A 22,688-nucleotide genomic window follows, 5' to 3' on the forward strand; every position below is an offset into this window, starting at 1 on the left:
CACAGTGAAGGATGGGGAAACACCTCATAGTCTCCTGTGGCCCATGATCTTTCCTCCCTGTGTGCCTTTGTCTCATGCTCTTCGGTTCCGCTGGAATGTTCTCCCAGACTATTTCAGGCAGCCAAATCCTACCCTCCCTTCAAGGCTTTGCTCAAATCCCATCTCTTCCATTAAGTCTTCCTGACTGGACAAGCCCACCGCACCCCACCCCACCTCTCTCCTCCCCCGACTTCTGTCTTGGTGCCGCCCATTTTGCAGGCTAATCCCCAGCCGCTTCCTGTGCATGCTTTTGTCTTATTCATCAGGGGTTGGCAAACCACGGCGGCCCATGGGCCTAATCTCATCCCACTGCCTGTTTTTATACGGCCTGCAGGCTGAGAATGGTTATTGAACTTTTAAATTATTGAAAAACGAGAGGACTAGTATTTTGTTTCATGTGAATATTACATGATATTTAAATTCAGTGTTCGTAAATATTAATTTTTGTCAGTAAATTTTGTTCAAATTTGCTTTCTTTCGGCGCTCTGCCCACAAAGCCTAAAATATTTAGTGACTATAATTTTATGGAAAGGTTGCTGACCTTTGCTATAGACAGTTGATGTCTCTCTCTTGAGAGAGGGTGTAACCCTTCCGGGAGGACCCAGTGCTGACACGTTATGGTGGCTCCTGCAGGGTCTACCGTAGTGTGGAGCATGGAGCTGGTGTTTGGCAAATGCTGCTGAACGGAGCTGAGAGAGAAGGTGTTTTTAATTTGTGGTGGATACAATGTTCTGTCCTTTCTTGTTGTCCAGGCCTTTTCTCTATTCCCCTCTGCTTCTGGGCTGGTATCCGTTATGTCTGGTAGAAAAAAAAAAAATGACAGGGAATACCAGGGTGGGTCACAGAACTCATGGCAAACACAGATGAAATGAAGTCTGGGAAGCAGAGCTTTTGTTTTGGGTGGGGAGGAACTGTTTGCTTTGGGGGATTGAGGTAATGAAAATTATTTCAATAACATAATGTAACAGTTGTACATGCTTTCTGCCTGAAGTACAGCTAGGCAAACCTCACCCAGGAACCGCATCTGCAAGATGTGAAGATTCAACACTGCAGTGCTGAACAAATTCTCTTCCCTGCTTGGCAGAACACAAAACTACACACACACACACACACACCTCGGTTAGACTGTGTAAATTACACCATATGGACACAGACTAGAGAGGGAAGCAAAAAAAAATAAAAACAATTGTGTGAGTGTGGTGGGATTATGGGAAAATACTTACAAAAAATGCCTTTTTCTTTAAATAGCTCAAATATTTCTACAATAAAACCTCTGAAAATAATTAAAATGAAAAAAAAATCACATTCCTTCTCTAGCATGCATACATTTTAAAGTTTTTTTTTTTCTTTTTCACTTTCCCCCTCACAAAGCCAGAATTTTACATTGAAGCAGGAATTTTTAGGGGCCCGAGTGTAAATACAGACACAAACATGTACAAATTTTCCTTAAAAGGAGTATCTATCTATGTCAACTTAAACCGCCATTCCCTAAACTCAAACTCTCTAAAACTGTAAAATGGGAAGAACATTACTAACTTCCCACTGAACACAGTGCTTCATAACCCAGGCTTACGAAAGGGTAGCTGTCACTAAAGGGGTCTCTTCCAATGCTCTAGACCTTGTGATTCTCACAGGCAGATACGGCAGCTCCTTCAGAGTCAAATCCTCAGCTCCTGGCCATGGCTGGCATACTGTGCCTGACTTTCAACTGAATTTGGTTAAATGAATACACGAACTAAACAACAACAAAACAATAATAATAACAAATGGGACACATGTAGAAGTACTCTGCTAGCAAGCAGACAACTTAACTCTACCTTAGTTCTTTTTCACAGCCAAGACCCACTCATTTTTATTACCTCCCAAGACAGAAGGCCTAAAGCACAGCCAGGCAATGTGACGTGGCAGGGCTCCATCACTAGCTGGGAGGCTTAAGGCTTTCCTCAACACACAGAGTGCTAAGGGAGAATGGGTGAGGTTTTTAAGTTGCCATCGTAACACCATCTTCAAAGGAAGTTAATGTATTCATCTGTGCATTCACAACTATTCACTGAACATCTGCTGTGTTCACCTGATGTGAGTAGGAACTAGAAACTGAAGCAGAGACACAGGGAAGTTGACTAGAGCAGCTGTTATGATCCCTTCGTTTCCTGGGGAGATCTTAGTGACTGTAGCATGGAGCAAATGGAGCTCTCACATAGGAAGCGGGGTACATTCAGACTGCAGTAAGCTCAAGGAATGAATTATCTGTAGTAATACTATGTGTTATGGGTCAGTGGGAGTGGCTCCCATCTCCACGAGCCCTAGAACTTGACTGGCATTTTTGTGGCAGATGGGCAAGGTAGTGGTGATGAAATGAAAAGTACCCTTGACTTGTTGTCAAAGGCATGGTTCTGAACCTAGCCCTGCCTCTAGTACTAGTTTTATGAATGTAAGCGAGTTTCTTGACTTTTCTGAATGTGAATTTATTTATCTGTTAAAATTGAGACAATATTTTCCCTCCTAAGTTTGTATTAGTTATCTATTCCTGTACAATAGACCACCCTAATGATTAAGAGGCTTAAACCTACAATGATATTTTTATTCTGTGAGTTCACTGGGCAATTCTTCTGCTGATCTACTGGATTCACAATCGTAGCTGCGTTTGACTGGCAACTTGGTGAGGGTCTCCGCTTAGCTGAGACATAGTTTCTCATCCTGGACTTTTTCTTTTCCTTTTTTTTTTTAAGGTTTTATTTATTTATGTGTGTGTGCGTGTGTGTGTGTGTGAGAGAGAGAGAGATTGAGAGAGTAAGTGGGAAGAGAGGCAGATGGAGGGGCAGACTCCCTGCTGAGCAAGGAGATCAACGTGGAACTCAATCCCGGGACCCCAGGATCACGACCTGAGCAGAAGGCAGTTGCTTAACCAGCTGAGCCACCCAGGTTACCCCATCCTGGACGTTTTCAAGGCACGGCCATCTCAGGGCCTCACATCTTCAGGCCAACGTTTACCCTCACATCTCATGGCAAAAGAAAGGGAAGCTTTGACATCTCTTAAGGCCTAGCCTTGGAAGCCGTACGGTGTTACTTCCACATATATCTCTTGGTTAAGGAAAGCCTCTAGACCAACTCAGATTCAAAGGGAAACAGTTGGGAAATGGTCTCCACTTCCTCCTCCTCCTCTTCTTCTTCTTCTTCCTTTTCCTCTTCTTTTTTTTTTAAAGATTTTATTTATTTGAGAGGGAGAGAGAGAACGAGTGAGCGAGAGCACTAGAGTGGGGGAAGGAGAAGCAGACTCCCTGCTGAGCAGGGAGACCTATGCGGGGCTTGATCCCAGGACACTAGGATCACAACCTGAGCTGAAGGCAGACGCTTAACTGACTGAGCCACCCAGGTGCCCAACAGTCTCCACTTCTTGATGGAAGATGATAAGAATTATTGTGCTCATATTTTTCAATCTACCATAAAAGTTGTGGTGACGATTAAATGAGATGATGTATGTGATTTGGTATTGTTTTTCTGATATAAGTAGGTATGGTTTCTGGTAGCTGTCATATATGCATTCTCTTTTTGTAACTTCAAAATTCTACAATGTGAGTGGTATTCCAGTCTGAGGCCAAAGCTAGTTTTTGTTTTTTAAAGATTTTATTTATTTGACAGAGAGAGAGAGACAGCCAGCAAGAGAGGGAACATAGACAGGGGGAGTGGGAGAGGAAGAAGCAGGTTCCCAGCAGAGGAGCCTGATGTGGGGCTCCATCCCAGGACTCTGGGATCACGCCCTGAGCCAAAGGCAGATGCTTAACGACTGAGCCACCCAGGTGCCCCCAAGGCTAGTTTTTGATACTATGACTGATTGTATTATGAAGGATCTATTTGCCATCAACGGAGAGAACTGGGGCTTCATGAGACTAGTTAACTCATTTCACAAAGTAATGCTTTAGTTTTCAATAAGAGACCTAGAATCTAATTTTAAAGTATTCTTCTTAGGCTCTTGGAAATGCTTTATCTCAGTAACCTCTAAACGTCCTTGAAAGCTCTTGAGGTGGTGGTACAGGCGACATTCGGACATTGTGTGTGTGTGTGTGTGTGTGAGAGAGAGAGAGAGAGACAAGCATCAATGCCCCCAGTTTTGGGTAATAGTGTTGTGGTCATCCTTTACGGAGTAACCAGTCTCCCATGGCATGCTTGTTAGGACCAAGCATCAGGTTGCTCCATCATCCCGAGTGGGATTGTGGGCCAGTTCCTTAAACTAGCCAGGCAATTAGACCCTAGCCTTTGAATTTGAACGCTAAGAGAGGTGGCAGAAGGACTAAAATGGTTGGAATTGATCACCTACACTGTATTACCTGGAAGAGGTTCACCATTTGTTTTTGCTGCCTCTACCCAGAACTGTATTAGTTCCATTTTATTCCAGAATCAGGTTCAATGAGCCATCTCATAACCTGATAATACATTAAGCAATTTTTTGTTTGTTTAAATTATCCAGAGTTAGTTTTCTTATAGACAGAGACTGCTGACACAGATATTTATTCAGTAGATACAGACTAATGAGGGTGGTCTGGAAGCAAAAATGCCAGAAGATTAAATGATCAAACAGCAGCCAACAAAGTAGTTATCTTTTGTAACAGTTTTCAGGACACTGTACAAATTTCCTTGAATAAGGAGTACAGCCTTGTCCTTAAGGATCCATAATCCAGCTAGGGAGAATAAGTACAATAATTACAGAAAAAAATTATAGCTCACCCAAACAATATATAAATATTCTAATTGTCAGTGCCTAACATAGTGCTGACACACAGTAAGCATACTATAATTATATATTACAATTAATACTTATTAATTGAATGATTCAGTTAGGTGCAATGAAGTTCAAACAAGAGAGAGCAAAAATTCCTCACAAACAAGGAGGAATTTGATACAATGGGTAGAACCTTTCAATGAAGAGGAGGAACAAGGGAATTCCGTCTAGCCTGCGGACTTATTTTACAAACAGTGTTATAAACTGTGATAAGTTTAAAGAGAGGTGGCTCCTGGATTAGCTGGCGTCAAGAAAATCTTATTGCAAAGACATGATTTTCTGTATTTGTTACCAAATTTTGTGATTGTTAACATGCTGCTCCAGATAATGGGACTATTTCTTACATATTTCTTACGTATTTAAAAGTGCATTTCTCTTCCAGGGATCAGTTTTTTTCCCTGTTATGTCCTATGGTTAAGCCATGAGACTTATTGCCCAAAAAGGGCAGTTTGTGGGGGGTAGAGCTCCCAACCAATATGAAGAGGTCGTAGAAAGTCTTTGCTCTACTGAAGGAGGGGGCCAAGGGAAAAAGAGGAGGAAAAAAAGGGCAAAGGCCAGAAGCGAGCTTTAATCTAAATCTCCCCCTTAGGGGTAAAACCCGGGAAGGCAGTTTGGAGTTCTATTAGGAGTACCTAATAGAAATGTTCAGAAATGTTAGAAGGGGGCTTACAGGGCACCAAGTTTTGCTTTTTGTTTTGTGGGCAAAAGCCTTAGAAAAGCCTGTGTTCAGTTGCTGCTGGGCAACATGTCGCCGAGTGGAAGAGTCTAAGAGAGATTACAGTGTCTCACATGCTGCTGGAGTGTAGGGAAAGTGGGCAGAGTTTCCAGATTCCTCAGAGGGTGAAGAATAGTCCAGAATACCGTGGGGCCTTCCTGGATCTCCAACAACCCTGCTTCTCCTGAGCCATGATTCCTCTGCTCAGATGCTTTTCCTGGTCTGAACAACTCTTTACCTTTAGGTACGTGGAGAGCTTTTTTTAAAAAAATGCCCACATCAAGGTTCTACCCAAGGCTATTTAAATCAGAACTCCAGGGGCTGGTTCATGCTGTCAGATTTTATTTTTTTTTAAGGTTCCAGGTCATTCTGTATGGCCAGGGTTGAGAGCCACTACGGTAAGTTAAGTCTAGTTACGTGTCACTTCCTTCCAGGGAAGAAAACCTTCCCTGATCAGTCCCAACCTAAGTCAAATATGCCTGTTATATATCCTCTAAGCAAGCATTCAATATTCCTTCCTCTTGGCATTTAACAATTGGGTCATTATTTTTTCAAGTCAAGTTTCCCTATAGACTATCTGTTGTGTTAGGGAAAACACACTTCTGTCTTGCTCACCAAGGAGCCAGGTTCAATCATGCACCAATTGGTACACAGGTAAATTACATCTCGGATGAATGTCAACCAAGAGTGTGTGACCAAGCCTCCAATTCATAAATCTGCTAAGAGAAGTTTTACAGGTGAGACCTTAAGCTACCACATACTTCTAAGAACTATGACTTTAAATGGGCTCATATTTTTGACATTTTCACTCTCTTCATCTTTCACTTGTTATTGTTCATCAGACTCATCATTGCCATGATAACTGTGTGGTCAACATTATTATTTACATCTGGCAATTGGAAAGAGGTTATATAACTTGCCCAGGTCCCTATACCCTATTATCTAGGCACAAACAATTGCAAATAAGGAAAGCCCCCTTCAACAGGATTCCTGTTTGTGCTGAGCTCTTACTTCTGGCTTGACAGCTGTGGCTGCTAAACGGGGATTTTCTGGGGTCTCCAGTTCCAGTAGCTGGGGCCAGGGTGTGATTTCCTGCCCTCCTAACCTCCTAAGCCTTTATAGAGTATAAGCAACACTGGGCCTTATCCATATAGGGATGCCATAAATGCTGTATTCTCCAAAGTTACTGTGCCTTGGTTGTCCTGGAGAGGCAGTCTGTGGTGTGTGTGTGTGTGTGTGTGTGTGTGTGTGTGTGTGTGTGTGTTTGGGGAAAGTGAACTAGAATTGTCTAGGAGAAGCCCAATCTTAGTTAGCTGTAGGCTGGGCAGGAGGACCATGCCTTCACCACCCCCATCCCAAATCTCAGCTTCCAACATTCACAGGCCTCTGAGTCAGAGGGATCCCACTCAGGCACTTGCAGCATCTTGGATCAGCCCGGGTGGCTTGACCTCTGAGCCTCAGAAGAGCAGTGCCTCGAGTGGGCACTCGACGCCCAGGGGGCAAGTGGCAGTGGTGGAGACCCCTTCCACACCCTCACACCAGCCCCTGCAGCTACCCGTGCCGGGGCCCGCGACGCGCCCTGCCCCAGCCTCCGGGGCTCCGGTCTCCGCTGTGTGCCCGGCGGGAGAGGCGCAGTGAGGCGGCGCCGGGGAGGCGCGGGGAGCGAGGACGCCTCTCCCCTTGCGCTGGGGTCGTCGGGGCCTCTGGGGCCGCTGTCTCCAACGCGCGTTCTTGGTGCAGGTGGCACAGCTTTCCGCGCCCGCGGCTTCCCAGATCACGGGAGAGGCTAATCTCGGGTCTAGACCTCCCAGCGGCAGAGAGAGCTAAACCGCTACTCCGCTTCTTCCCATTCCCCCAGCTCCTCACCCCAAAACGAAAAATCCCAGGCCGGGCAGAACCTGATCACCTCTGCCTCCTCCCAACTGCGCTAATCCTGCGAGCGAGGGAGGCCCCCGCTCCGAGGCGGCGGCTGGCAAAGGGGAGTGGAAAGGGAGGATGGATGGGGCCGAGGGGTGGGGTGGCGATGAGGGGGATGTAGGAGGGGGTGTCATTTTCTTTTTCTTTCTTTTTTTTAAAAAAGTATTTCTCTCGCGAGAAACCGCTGCGCAGACGATACTTGAAGAGGTGGGGAAAGGAGGGGGCCGCGGGAGCCGCGGCAGAGACTGTGGGTGCCACAGGCGGACAGGCGGCCACAGCTGGGACAGTTGCGGGCGGAGCGGGGCAGCGGCTGCCGCGGCCAGGACCGAGGAACAGCTGCCGCCGCCTCGGGAGCCGGAGCTGCCGCTTCTCCAGTGGGTGCAGCCAGGGTCCCGACAGGGGTCGGGCGGCCACCGGGGCTGGAGCTGCAGCCACGGAGGCTTTTGCGTTTGCGCCGCGCTGAGGGCAGGGACAGGGACTGGGTGAGGGGCTGTCCCGGAACGTCCACAGCTGGCGCTGGCCCTCCCCTGCCTGACAGCTTCCTGGCCCGGGACTCCCGGTACCGGGCTCCGCGTCAGATGCTCGGGGGGCGGTGGCAGCGCCCGGAGCCGGCCGGGGACGGCGCGGCGGGCTTCCAGCCCCGCGGCTTGGCGGAGAGGACAGTCAGGGAAGCTGGGGCGTTCAAGCGCGCATTGCGCGCATTTCGTGCCATTTAAAAAAATAAACCCAGCGAACTGGCCCCGGGGTTTAGAACCGCTAGGGACATGGGTACTCTGCGGCGCGCTTTTCAGGCGGCGTCCGGGAGGCCGAGAGGTTGGCTGGGGCCGCGGCTGGTGGGGGCCTGGGCTTTTCCGCCAGCTGTGGACCAAACGGTCTTCACTTACCCAAAGTAACTGCGCCACGCTCAGGCGGCGCTCGGGCTGGGCTCGGGAATGGGGACCCCAAGGCTTCAGCATCCCGATGCCCTGAACGTCTCCCCCGCTTCGGCGATTTGTCTGTTGCAGCTGGCAGGGGCCGCCTGAAGTGCGAGCAGCGCCTGGAGAAGGCGGGAGGAGCCCGGCCCGGGGGACGGGCGGCGGGAGAGCGGGACCCCGGCGGCGCGGCGCGCTTCAGGGCGCAGCGGCGGCCGCGGATTGAGCCCGGGGCGCAGCAAGAGGCGGCGGGAGCCCGCGGCCGCTCGGCATCATGCGGCGAGGAGGGCTGCTGGAGGTCGTCCTGGGATTTACCGTGCTCTTAGCGTCCTACACGAGCCATGGGGCGGACGCCAATTTGGAGGCTGGGAACGTGAAGGAAACCAGAGCCAGCCGGGCCAAGAGAAGAGGTGGCGGAGGACACGACGCGCTTAAAGGGTAATGGAACGGGCCAGCTCCTTTGGTGTGGGTCTACCCTCCCTATTCTCCCGAGTATCAAGATCCAGAGGGAACTGACAGGGTCGATTCTCCACAGCGGGAATCCTTGACAAGATCTCCTGGGGGCACTTTAGAAGTGCGAGGGGTGTCCAGCCCTCGCCCCGTTTGAGGCTACACCACTTTGCTTCTGCTCTTTAAAGATTTCTGCTTTAGAGGCTATGTCATGGTTAAAAGGAATCTTGGGCCATTGTCGAGGCCGATTTTTGGAGGCGAGAAGGGTTCTTTGAGGAAGAAGGGGAGGAGCTGCGACTGAGAGACGGAGAGAAGCCCGTTCCTTTCCTTTCATACCAATTCCGGTTGTGTTTAGGGGAAAGTGCTTGCCTTGTGGGCACCTTTGCAGATGCTCTATTGGTAAGGGAGCAAGGAAAGAAAGGAATTCTAATGACAGAGTCAGGGAAGACACAGTCAAGGGTTGGCTCTCCTCTGCGTTATGCTTGTTAAATTAGGGACTGAGTTTTCGGTTGATACTGCCTTTCTGATGTCTACCCTGGAGGCAAAGCAGGGCAAATGTTTTGAGAATTTGGGTTCTTTCGGGTTGTAAGGGGCTCTTCATTTCATTGCGGTAGTAATGCTTCTGTGGCTGGCCTTAACAGGGGTGTTTTTAACCAGTGGTGTATGTGTTATGTACATGCAATTGAGCAGTTCACTGGCTTCGTACGTCCCTATTACAGGAAATGTTTCAGCAGGAAATATTTAAATTAGGCAGGTTGACCGTATAAGGACTGTCAGTTCCCTGAATTGAAGGATGAGAATGCATTTTCCTTAAAATTGTTCATATTGAAAGAAAAATCTGTCTTTGTGAGATTGTTTAAATTCAAGCCTCCGTAGAAGCAGCAGGATAAACTGTAAATGATCCATTTTATCTCCTTGGAGGAGTCTGTTAAATGAACCCAAACAGTATGCATACACAGAGGTTTTCTATTAAGTTCTTTTCATTCTCATTGTTGCATCCTTTTTGAGTAATTCTGTAGCTTGATTATATGATCCTGAGTCACCAGGTGTTGGTGTCCAATCTGATTTTGTGGCTGAACATTTCCTTTATTCCTTTTTGTTATAGGCTGTTTTAACTATATATATGGAGTAAAATTTTTGTTTGTATGGCCCAGGTACAGGAAGAAAAAGTGCAGTAAACTGAATGGACCAGTTTTTGAGTCTTGGTCTAGACCAGGGAGGGACAAGGTGATGGTCAGGGCCAAGTGCTTGGGCTGTGGTAAAATATGCATGATTTTCTGGCCCCAGGAAATAGTTATGATTAATTTAGTTCCATCTTGGCCTTTGTGGAAAATAAATCCAGGACTCCAACAGTGTTGGAAAGGAAATTTGCTTATCATGTTAAGCCTGATTCTGATCAGGCAGCAGACATTCATTGTTGTGTGCAAGGCCCATGCAAGCAAGTTCAACAGATGAACGGAGACCCTGATTTTCATATGTTCTTCAAAGGACCTGAGTTGGTCTAGCATTTTTCCTTAAAAAATATATATTTCTGCTATGTATATTATCTTAATAGCTAAGCTTGATGGCATTGCCTCTATAGAAAGAGTGGAAGTGGGATTTAATTTTGTGGATGAAAGTCTGCAGGGAGACGTTAGGCCCCACCAGACATTTGTCTCATCTCTATGTGCTATCACCAACCAGTGTTGTTTCCTCAGGAAGCACCAACTCAATGTGAAAACAGAAACTAAGCTTTACTTTGTTGCTTACAGAATGTCCCTAATTTTACTTACACTAGCACTCATTTCTCTTGGGTTTTACTTTTTTTATGATTATAGGGAAACACCTCTGTGTTCCTCATAGTTTTTGGTCACAAACACATATGTTACACTATTGCAAACTATTCCTAAAAAGGTGTTATTAGTAGAACAGTAATTATGAGTGTGCCTCACTCACATTATCTGTAAGATTTTACATATATATATATAAAGATTTAAAAAATAATTATAAACATCTACAGTGCAATATGTCATATACTAATATAATAATGAATTTTTTACAATATTAAGGTTTTTATTTTTAGAATTCTCATGTGATCTATAAGGTCATATATATATATATAGGGAGATAAAAATATAATTTAAAAGGATATGCAATTAAAAAAATTTCCCTCTTACCTCTCAGACACCATTTTCATGTATATTTTTGTAGACATATTATAGGCATCTATATGTATATACGAATACATATATATACATATACATGTGTATGTGTATGTATAGCATGTGTCCTATTTAATACATGCAATATACTGTACATACTGTTCTGAACCTTGCTCACTTCTATATATCTTTCATGCATCCAACTTTTAATTCTTATGGATGTAACATGTGCATTTTCTTGGTGTATAGAATCCCATAATGTGGCTAGAATAGTTCCCTAATGATGGATCTCTTGATTATGTTAATTTTTTTTTTTTTTGCTACTCCCAAATTCTACATGCCTGTGTGTGTACATGTGCAAATTTATATGTGGCACAAATTAATAAATGTGGACTCTCTGGATGAAAGGTTTTCCCATAGATTTTAAACAAGTACCAATTCTGATTTTGAATTTGAATAGCATTTAAAAGGTATTCTCTCTGCTTATTGCTATTACAGTCTCACATGAATAAGTCTTTTAGCCATGCCCTGCTGTATAAATCATCAGGAAAAGCAGTTGTGTGTAATGTTTTTCCAGTTATTGCTTAAAATTTCTATTTTTTTGCTAGTTAAAATATTACCAGCTTCAAAACTAACCTCTCTGACTACAGTAAAGCCTGTTTACCATTTTGATGGAAATGCACAGTTTATGAAGTGAAAGTGATTTGTAACCCCAAGTCTGCCTGATGCCCAGTTGGTGGCAGCAACTTTCAGTGCCTCACTAATATTTCCTCTAGTTAAAAGGTGCCCCAAACTCACCAGTGTCCACCGTGCACTGGTCTCATCTCTTCCACAAATACTGCCTTCTTGTCTTTCTCTGATGTGACAGGTGACTGCAGAGTTTGCCTTGATATTATCCTTCTTGGGATATATATTCCTTTCCCATCAGCACCCCTGCTTCACAGAGTAGGGACCTGCCTCATTTTTCCCTCTCCGGGAGTGTAGTCCTAGCTTGTCTTCTCCTCCCATCCTGTTGCAGGTGTTTTTTTTTTTTTTTCCCCTTCCCACTGGGCAGCAGAAGTTGTTCCACAGTGGAAATTTAAGCATCCTCAAGTTTCTTCCCAGCTTTCACTGTGTTTTCTTAGACTAAATTGCCAATTTCTGTTTTTACAGGAAATCCTTTTTTTATGGAATGAGTGTGGTCCCCATTCACTCTGCAAAAATTACATTTTTCTGTATTTTGAAATGAAAATTTTGCAAGTTTCAAAAATGTTTTCAAATAATAAATGTATAGTAGTTTTCCTTTGACTGGGCACTGCTTAACATGTGTGAAGTGACTTTATGAGAAATAATAAGATCCTAGCTTTATTGTTCAAATTTCAGTTCACAGGAATTTTTCTCAGCTGAATTCTTAACTTCTGTGATTAGGCAAAAACTGTGGGAGATAATTCAGTTGAAAAACAAACAAACGACACAGCTCTACTTGAATAGCAGCAGTTAGGAATCATTTATTTAAGATTGCCTTAATGCTTTAGCTCCCAAATAAGGAAATATTACAGTTTTCTGTCAAAGGGAAAAAATTCTTTGGAGTGAAACCCCTTTTTCCAAAATCTCTGATAAGATGGATTGAGAATTTCTGTCCTTGTTGCCTGGTTTATAAGTGTATGAGATGGGGTATATTTCACACAATTTGTGTCCTTGTGTGTGATTTTCTTTTTGGTCTTTGTTTATTTGTTTATTTTTTCCAGAGGTCTTGTTACCAGAAAAATACACGTGGAACCGTTCATACACAGGGTAGATTATATGACGGCAAACTCCAAGGGATTAATTACACAGAAGTCTGTTATTAAAATAAAGAGCTTTAACAGGGAACACAGAAAAAGTTCTGTAGAGTTTATGAAGTCCATTTATTTTATAAAGACGACTTTAAGACTTCATCTGAAGTCAGGTAGGTTAATAATTAAATACGGGGAAAAGACTCCTGCAGTGGTGTGGTTTGTCCTTGTATTTAGTGAAAAGGTTAGGTTAAAATATTGCAAAATCATTTAAAAAAAGGTACTCTTTTTAAAAAAGATTTTATTTATTTATTAGAGAGTGAGAGAGAGTGCAAGTGTGTGTGAGTGAGTGGGAAAAGGGGCAGAGGGAGAGGGAGCAGCAGACTCCCTGTGGAGCAGGGAGCCTGACGCAGGGCTGGTCCTCAGGACCTCAAGATCATGACCTGAGCTGAAGGCAGATACTTAACTGACTGAGCCATCCAGGTGCCCCCCTCAAAAGATATTCTTAAATAGAAGTTTTTAGCAATTGCACATTTTAAATGAGAAGATGGAGACAAAGTATATATTTGTGTGACTCATTTTGTAGCATTTAAGACAGAGGTTGTTTACAAAAATGCCTAAGTTGTTGGTATCACAAATTAATTAAAACATACATCAGCCTACGGTGAGATGAGGTTGAAGCTGATGGAAATGGATGTACAGACATCCTTCCAAGCTTATTAGGAATTTTAAAGAACAATTGAAACATTCTTTGTTGTCTTGTGTAGCTGATGCTTAAAAAGATTAGAGTATTATGCCAATGACGCTTATCAAGCAAAATACTGAAGAAGTTAATAGTGCATTTACAGAGAGTTTGTTTGCTTTTTCTTACAATAAACCAAACAACCAATTTATGAAGTTTAGCCTTTGTTTATAATGTGAAAATAAGATTTTAAATGTTTTCTTGAAATAGAAATAAACTCTACTAATGTCTTAGCTTCTAGAAACTAACCCAACAAATGGGCCTCTTCAAGCAACTTAGAATTTTTTTCCATGAAATTTTTTTGAGAAAGCTGAAATCAATTAATATAACAGGCTGAATTATATGGCAGGCCTTGTTAAGTTTGATATTCCCATTAGATTACAAAATCATCAAAGGCAAGAATCCTATCAAAAGCATTTTAACACTAACTGATCATTAGATGGGATTTCAAAGAGTTCATTAATTCAGGAAGCCTTGATTGAATGCCAGCCCGAATTCAGCTCTGTGGAATGCCAGGGACACCCAGCCTGTAGCCTGTGGGAGCTTCATATTTGGTAGGACAATCAGATGCATCATGGGAACCAGGAGTCAGTGGCAAGGTGGCAGATGGCATGGGGTATAGGATTAGGTAAGAACAAATAACAGCAATAATTGTAGCAGCGATAGGTACTTTCAGATGACATTTATGTGCCAGGTGCTACTCTAGGCGGTTTCTATATGATAACTCATTTGAGGCTCACAACATCTCTATGGGATGGGTCTTTTATTAGCTTTTACAGCTGTAAGAGCTGAGGCGCACAAAGGTTGAGTTTTAAAGACAAACTCTTAACATTAAATTTTCTTTCTCTAGTAATTTTAGTTATGGCTTTGGTTTTTCATTCCACTGGTCAAGAATGCAGGACTAAGACTTAGGTAAACTCCGCTTAAAAGTCCTAATTTTCCTTCATGCTGGTTCACACATCCCAAGAATGGTTAATAATATACTAATATTAGTCAAACAAGAAAATTTCTCTAACATTTCTACAAAGACACTAATAAAACACAGAAGGAATTATAGAATGTCAGTGTTGGTGGGGTCTTTGGATGGCACATATATTATATTTTAGCATTATACCTTGAACTTTCACAGAGAGTGGCAGGTAACCATCACAGGTACCCTCCTTCTGCGTTGCCCATGTCTCTGAGTGGGACATGTCGTTCCTCATGATGTCATTCATTCAGAATCTCTTGTTGTCATGTCCCGTGTGAAAACTTACTCTCAGACTAGAGTTGCAAGAGATGTTTCTCTTTTCAGGGGAAACCAGTATGTGTGTTAAGTTTTTACCAACATGCCAAGTTATTTAATTCTTCCTGTTTCTTTCTTTCTTTCTTTCTTTCTTTCTTTCTTTCTTTCTTTCTTTCTTTTTTTTTTTTTTTTACCTCAGAGCCATTAATATAATGTAATTTTTACGTAATTGCAATAATGATGGTAAAGATTAGCAAGCTCTGATATATCACTCAGTAGTACAATTTACATACATTAATTCATTTAATGTATAACTTCTTTATGAGGAAGATTATACCTGCTTGCCCATTTAATATGTGAGGAGAGTGAGGGATGCAGAGTTTCAGTAATTCCTGTGGGGACATACACTAGTAAGTGTTGGAAAATCTGGTCTCATAATCTGTGCTCTTAAACAATATATCTTACTGCTTCCCAATTATAGTAAATCTTATACCTGGTAAGTTTGTTTCTTTCTCCCATACTCTTGGTGTCTTCATTTCCCCAGAATCCTCTCCCATAGCTGCTGTGGGAAAAACTCAACATCTTTTGAAGACAAATGCAGTCACATGACAAGGGAAGCTGCACTGTGGGGATAGGATTCTTCAGAAAAGACTTCATAGTGAAAGTCTATTAGGGTTGGCAAACTGGACCAAGCTGCCTGTTCTTGTAAATGAGGTTTTATTGAAACAAAGCCATGCCCATTGGTTTATGTATTATCTATTTCTGTTTTCATACTGCAGTGGCAGCATGGAGTAGTTGAGACGAAGTATGGTTGGAGAAACTAAATTATTTGCTACTTGGCCCCTACAAAAAATGTTTGCCAATCTCTGGTTTATGTAATAAATAAGTGACCATCTACTAGGACTGAGAACTTGAAGACACAGCTCATGTTTTATTTATCACTAGGGATACTGAGGAACTGGGCACATAGTAAGTGTTCAATAGACAATTTTTGGCTGACCAATTTTGGTTGGGTAAGGTAAACGATATAAATTAGAGTTTGGAGGAAATAGAGGAGAGAAATAAGGAAAAATTTGAGTGGAAAAAGCATGAGGCAAAAAGTATGAAGGCACTGAGGGACACTCAGTACAGCTGGGCAGGGTTTGCACTGCACAGCTCCAAGTGGAACAGTTCATAATGTAGCCTAGGAATGTAGTGCCCCCTGGGGTTGTGCAATATGCAACTGTGTGTGCCTGTCTATAGATCATGACACTCTCAGGGGTGGGAGAGGGACTGAAGGACACGAAACATTACTATCTGATTGTTGTGAAAGGTGAGGATGATGAGCTCGAAAAGGATTCTAAGATGGGAACATATTAGACGTTTGCAGCTCTGGCGAAAGGTGTGTGGTTTTAGAAGGTAGGGAGGCCAGAGGCAGGGAGATTGGGAGGCTAATAGAGGAGTCAGGGCGAGAGTGGATGTGACCTGAGCGGTGGAGAGGGTGAAAAGGAGGCTCAAGTAGTGTTCCAGAGGTAACACGAGCAGCACTTGACCACTTGGTTGGTCAAGAGGAGAGACAAAGCAGAGGGTTCACCTAGGATGCCCCCACCCCCATGTACATTTAATCTTATTATACCTAAAAACATTACAACACTGTGAATGAGAAACTAAAGAGAAACAAACCATCCCTAGTCCCTCTACTACAAGGAAACAAGCTATTTTCATTTGTGAGTGTTTTTTCTTATTGCTACGTAACGAATTACCCCAAACTTAGTGGCTTAAAGCAACAACAATTTTATTATTTCTTACGATTCTGCAGGCCAGGAATTTGGACAGGGAACAGTGGGGAATCTTGTCTCTGCTTCCCATAATGTCTGATGGGGCTGGAGTGAGCAAGATGACTTCTTCACGTGTATTTCTGGTTCCATGGACTGGCGCCTGTAGCCCTGTTTACTTTGGTGTGGTTATTCTTAATGGATGGACAGAGGAGGGGAATAAAGGAAGCAAAGAGCCACTTGTCAGGCTCTGCTGGGCACTTTCCAGGTTTTAAAGCTCTCCTGTGCAATCTCTTGCCTGGGCCTGTCCCTGGGGATGGAGCCACTGAGTGTTTTTTCAAATGGAGAAACTGAGCCCTGGGTACAGCTACCAGGCCTTGCTCAGGTTAAGTGTCTATTGGAGCAGGGTTTTGAACGATAGCGTCTTAACCCCTGGGCACATGCTTTAACCCCATATGTTGACTACAGGACTGACTCAAATGGCTGAGGGCTAGCTGGAAGGCCTCAGATGGGCTCCTGTGTTATCAGTGTTGGCTGGGTTCCTCAGTTCTCCTCCATATGTCTCAGATTGTCTCCCTCTCCACGTGGCCTCCCCACATGGACTCTCCAGCAGTATAGCCACAGTTTGTACGTGTACATTAGGGTCCTAAGAGTGCAAAAGTGGAAGCTACCAGACTTTCTTCCGGCATAGCCTGGAGTGGCATGACCTGGAATTCCATGCAAGTCACAGGCCGTCCAGATTCAAGGGCATGGACTAATAAACCCTACCTCTTGCTGTGTGGAGCAGCGTGTGTCTGCAGGGAGGGGAGGCATTTTGAGGGGGACACCTTTGGAGACTAGCTACCACTGTAAGGGAATAGTTTTTTGAGAAGGATAATCAGATGTTTCAATCCTACCTTGACCCAGTCAGATCGACTTCTACATTGAAGACGCTGCATTGTATTTCGCTACTGTAACTTCAGAATGAAAAATGCCACATGAACAATGTGTCCTCACGATCTGTTACATTAATGTTAAGGACATTGGTCTTGTCCACAGTTCTACATTTAAAGGACTCACAAACCCCATGAATAAGATTATAGTCCCTAAAAACTAGCAAATTTTTTTTTCAAATATAAGAATTAGAAAACTCCTAACGTTACCCCCCGCTTTTTCCTTTAGCTTCTAAGACAGGGACTAGTTTAATGCACAGTCACTTTAATTTATTAACTTAAATATTTGGTGTGTTTTGCCTTCCTTCTGTATGGGATTTTGCTTTCAACTTTTATTAATAGCCTCATATTTATATATTTGTTGGTGTAATTTGCCTCAAAAATATTTTGGGGCAGTCAGGGCTTATAATTGATCAATAAAAATAGATATGCAATTGCCAATAGTCAGTATTGTAGTGAACTGAACTCTTTTATTTCTGCCGTAAATGGAGTAGCCACATTGTTAATAGGATAAAACTGGATTAGGAATACAGTCAAAGTGGATTGTGGAGCCAATGCTCTACTATCACAAATCCTAGTTTTAAGTTCTTGTGACTTTACCACTTCCTCAAATGGCTTTTTTTTTTTTTTTTTGGTTGTTGTTGCTGAAATTATCACTGAGTCTATTTATTCAGCCCTTCGGAGTGGAAGGGAGAGAGGAAAATTCCCTATGTCCACCATTCCCAGCCGGAGATGTATTCCAGACGACAAGCAGGCTCCGAGTTAGGAGAGCTGCTCCATTAGACAAGTGATTTGGTTCAGTATTTTGAAGAGTTGTGAATTCCTAGACCATCAGTCATACTTACATTCATATATAAGTATCCAAACACATCTAAGTCCAAATATAGTACAACCATTTTATGATGTTGGTGTTGGGAGGCAGGATTTATGGGGGCCCTATGGACACATTATGTCTACTGCTAAGTTCATGGTTTTGAACTGAAAAATAGGAATATCTCTATTAATCAAGGGAATGTATTCCAGGGATGGGGTTTTGTTTTCTTTTGTTTTTCTGTTTCCTCTCCTTTTCCTCCTTCCTCTTCCACTTTTTCTTCTTTCTCGTCACCATTTTCTCCTTCTTTTTCTTCATCATAATCATCATAATCTCATCTTCCTTTTCTTCGTTTTGCAAGTAACTTCAGAAGACGAGCTATAAATAAAATAGGGATAATAGGAATACCAAATAAGAGTTAAAACATTAAGAAAAATTCTAAGTAAAATGTTAAATTCTTACGTGGCAGTCTCAGGATGTTGGAAAAGGAGAGTGAAAGTAAGGATTTTATTAGGAGAGGGAAGGAGAAAGATTAAAGGAGGTAGGAGGAGAGAATTGGGAGAAAGTTCTAGGGTGGAGAGTCTTATCAGCCAGGGATCTAGGATGGACAGAGCAGGTGATGGGTTCTGACAGATACAAATGACTACCCCCTCAGTCCAGGGGACCTGTAGCCTTAACTAACCTCTTCAGGGAACTGAGGGCTTTTGGAGGAGTCAGGGCACAAAAGAAAGACACTTGGATGTCAGAAAAGATTCCTACAACAACATTTAGAGGAATGCACTGGAAAAGCAGGTGAATCCATAATGTGTGACGAACCTGTGCATTGGTGCCACGTGAAGTTTGGTGAGTCCCCTCTTCTCATGGGTAATGGTTTGTTGTCCACCATTTCTCCTACCCATTGGTACTAATTTATAAGATCGTGTAATCAGACCCTAATAGGTTGGTGCCTTTGATGAATTACTTTTAGAGACTCTTCTTATTTGAATTTTTTTTGCACATGTAATCATGACTCAGATCTTCCTTTATAGTCATACCATCTATCTTTACAAAAATATTATACATTAGCATTATAGTGGGACAGACTTCAGAAACTTACAGATGCTGAAACCAAGGCCCAGAGAAAGTTCTTTCAGAAGTGTTCAGGGTACTTATTTTCTTCCACTGTGTGGAAGCTGAGCCACACACAGTGACAAAAGACAATTTAAGTAGAAGTGTGTCATTGGGCATAAGATTATACCTCCACTTTGTCTTCATTTCTTAGAAAGGGTGACTAGTATTTCTAAGTCCTCACTTGTGCTTCAAATAAGCAAACCTCCTGTACCACGTGGGCACGGACATTTGTCTTGCTCTTGTTTATTTGGTCTCAGGCAGTGCCATCGGCCTCTCAGTGGTCAACCCTGGTGGGAAGCTGGGCATTAGAGTTTTAGCTCTTCAGTGCTACCTTGGTGTCCGCGGAAGCCTCCATATCAGGTGCCGTTGAGTAGGATGGAGCTTTCCAAGGGACGTAGTTGCCAGTTAGAGTAGCGGGGAATGGGTGGGAGAATGAGAAGGGGGAATCTTCTCTGAGAGTCTGAAGGGTAACATCCCCTCCCACGATCACCATCACCATCACCACACGCACACTTGTAATTGGCAATTAGAGCATCAAATGTCCTGGGCTAGGCCATGGCAATTCTAGGTGTGGAAGTTCAGACTCTTATCTTATAATTGCCTGACTCAGTTATCCACACTACTAATTTATACATTTAGATTCCACGTAAGAAGCATGCCAATGAAGAAAAAAATCTTAAATTCTTGTCTTTTCTTCCATATCATCTATCCCAATAATTTTGGAGAACATCTGCCTAATCCAAATGACAGCTATTTATTGAGGATTAACTGTGTTTGAGTTGGACCTAATGTTTCACTCTCAGGATGAACACCCCATCTCGAGTCTGTTGATGTGATTATGTTCTTTCCAGTGGTTTGAGGCAGAACTACATTTGGAGCATCTTTCTCTCCTTTCACGGAGGGGTTAATGTCCAAGGTGATGTGGACAGGTGCTTTGGAAGGAAGGACTTGATATGCAGCGTTCAAGTCGACAAGTAGTTTTTAATCTTTCATGGGCTGCTGCTGCTTCACACCCCAGAGTTCAGGCCACTGACCTCAAGTTTGCAAATTTTATATCCCATTACCACCCTGTGCGCTCTGTACTCCCCAGGGCCACATAGTTGATGTTTTAGCTGGAATCTGAGAAAGTGTCTGAACATTTCCTGAAGAGTTGGCTAGGAGTGATTTGGCAGTTCAGTCATAAAAACCCGGAGTGAGTGGCTGGGGTATACGTTATAATTACCTCACACTGTTTCCTCTTTGAGCCTGGTTGTGGGTAGCTGGGTACAGTGGTATTGCTTGTGAGACTCTTATTTTAAAGGACCGAAGAGTCATTTTCAATGAACACTAATAACCATTGGCCATGTTTTTAGGGAGGCTTGGAAGCGTGGACGTAGACATGCCTGGAGGCCAATCCTGGCTTCACCACCTGTTAGGAAGGAACCTCAGACAAGTGGTTTGACCTGTTTGTCAGTTTCTCCACTTGTCAAATGAGATTATAACACTCGCCTTTCTGGGTTGTTCTAAGATTCAAGGAGAGAATACGTTTCAAGTTCCTAGTATAGCGCCTGATGTGTTCAGCTACAGTGATGAGGATGATTAGAATTCTGTTAGGGATAAGGAGGAAGAGGGGGTAGAGCCATACAAAGAGGCTGGATTTTTATGGCCAAAGCAAAAAGTTAGGTAACCATTAGTATTGGGAGACCGTGGTCTCAATTTTCTCATTTTGGAACTGATTATTTTCAGAAACAGAGGGAGTAAACTTGAACTGCAAACATTTAAAAAATTTAATTTTAATGGAAACTGACTTTGTCTGTGAAGATCTGGTTATATCTAAAGATAGTGTGCTGATAAGACTTTAATTTTTAAATTTCCCCTTCCCTCAAATTGTGTTACCTTTATTGGGAAATAAAGTTACTGAATGCGATTCCTTATTTATACACCCCCCCCCCACCAACCGCCCCCTCAACTCCTCCAGAGAAGTTTGTATTTTTTTACTGGTAGCTTTGGCAAACAGGCCTTGTCTTCTTCCTGCTCGTCCCGTCTTTTGGTGCTGCTCCTGTCACTGTGCCTATTATCACTGTGGCCAAAGAAATGAGGCACTTGGATGGCCAGGCCTGAGAATGTGGAATGGGTTTAAAGAAGTAGAGAGGTGCTGGGTGGTTGCACACAGCATCTGCACCCAAACTGAGAAAGCTCCCTTTCCGTCGACACAGAACTCCTTCAACTCACTCTGTCATTACTGTTCCCTCTGGGCGCTTTGTGGGCAGGCCATCTTACGTGATTTGGGGCTGGGCTGACTCAGATTGGCCACCTCTGAGAAGAGCCATGGCCTTTGCTCTCCAACTGAGCATTCCCTTCCTTTGGCTTCATGCCCTGCAGCAACGTAATGCTCGTTCAGTACAAAGCATTCTTATTTGTTGTTGTTTTTCTTCTGTGCCCAATTTCTCTTGAGAAATTGAAAATCTTCTTATTTTTTCATTTTCTTTTAATGATTCCCATTTCAATTCTAGTGAGAGTTGACTTTTAAGAAATATTAAACTATCTGGGAAAATGGAACAAAAACATACATTATCTTAGTTTAGGCAGTGCTTTGGTAGAGTTCCTATACACTGCACCCTTACATACCAACCTCTCATTAACGGATTGGCAATAAACCCTAGGAAGTTGTGGTTGCTTCAAGTTCATTCACAGGCTATAAAAATAAGAGTGCCTTAAATAAGGAGTGGTTTAAACAGATAATAGTTATTTTTCCTTTCGTCATTAAAAATGTTCAAATTACCTAATATCTCTCATCTCTTTAGGGTAAGTCACACCATCACCAATACAATCAACATTTATAAAAAAACGAAAATGCAAAAACAAACGAACAAACAACCAGGTACTTACTTTGCTCTATTAACTTCCCAGAAAAGAAAGAAACCCCAAATAATGAAATAAACTTTTCTTTTTAAACTTTTGAAAACCTTTCAGGAATTTTACAAGAATATTTGAGCCATTTTTTCCTTTTTTTTTTTGTCAGCAGTTCTGATTTTGTTTAGACATTTTTGAACAGCTGACCGTTCTAGACAACAGAGTCTAAAATGGGGTCATTTTTCTTATTTTTGAGGGTTTTTTTTTAAGATTTTGTATTTATATGAGAGAGAGAACATGAGAAGGGGGAGGGGCAGAAGGAGAGAGAGAAGCAGACTCCCTGCTGAGCGGGGAGCCTGACTTGGGGCTCAGTCCCAGATCCCAGGACCCCGAGATCATGACCTGAGCTGAAGGCAGATGTTTAACCAGCTGAGCCACCCAGGCGCCCCTAGACAATAGAGTCTAATTTGACCTTGGCCTGACTCCTCTGCCCTTTGCATTTGGGCCCCTCCTTGAAAGTAGGTTAACACACATTCTCACATTTTGAGGAGTCAGGAAACATACCAGGATTCCTTGTT

General features: G+C 43.0%; 1 protein-coding gene across 2 annotated transcripts in view; it reads left to right on the forward strand.

Annotated features, from left to right (window-relative positions):
* The first annotated feature begins 7,659 nt into the window (after positions 1-7,659).
* The window catches only part of FBN1 (fibrillin 1), a 225,443-nt gene continuing 210,414 nt past the window's right edge, over positions 7,660-22,688 (forward strand). For both annotated transcript variants that reach the window (XM_002917548.4, XM_034661014.1), the window contains exons 1-2: positions 7,660-7,822; positions 8,453-8,797. In XM_002917548.4, coding sequence (XP_002917594.1) covers positions 8,634-8,797 — 164 coding nt within the window. In that variant the 5' untranslated portion in view covers positions 7,660-7,822; positions 8,453-8,633. The remainder of the gene's footprint in view (positions 7,823-8,452; positions 8,798-22,688) is intronic.

The sequence above is a fragment of the Ailuropoda melanoleuca genome, chromosome 5 (genome assembly GCF_002007445.2).
Source record: "Ailuropoda melanoleuca isolate Jingjing chromosome 5, ASM200744v2, whole genome shotgun sequence".
NCBI lineage: Eukaryota > Metazoa > Chordata > Mammalia > Carnivora > Ursidae > Ailuropoda > Ailuropoda melanoleuca.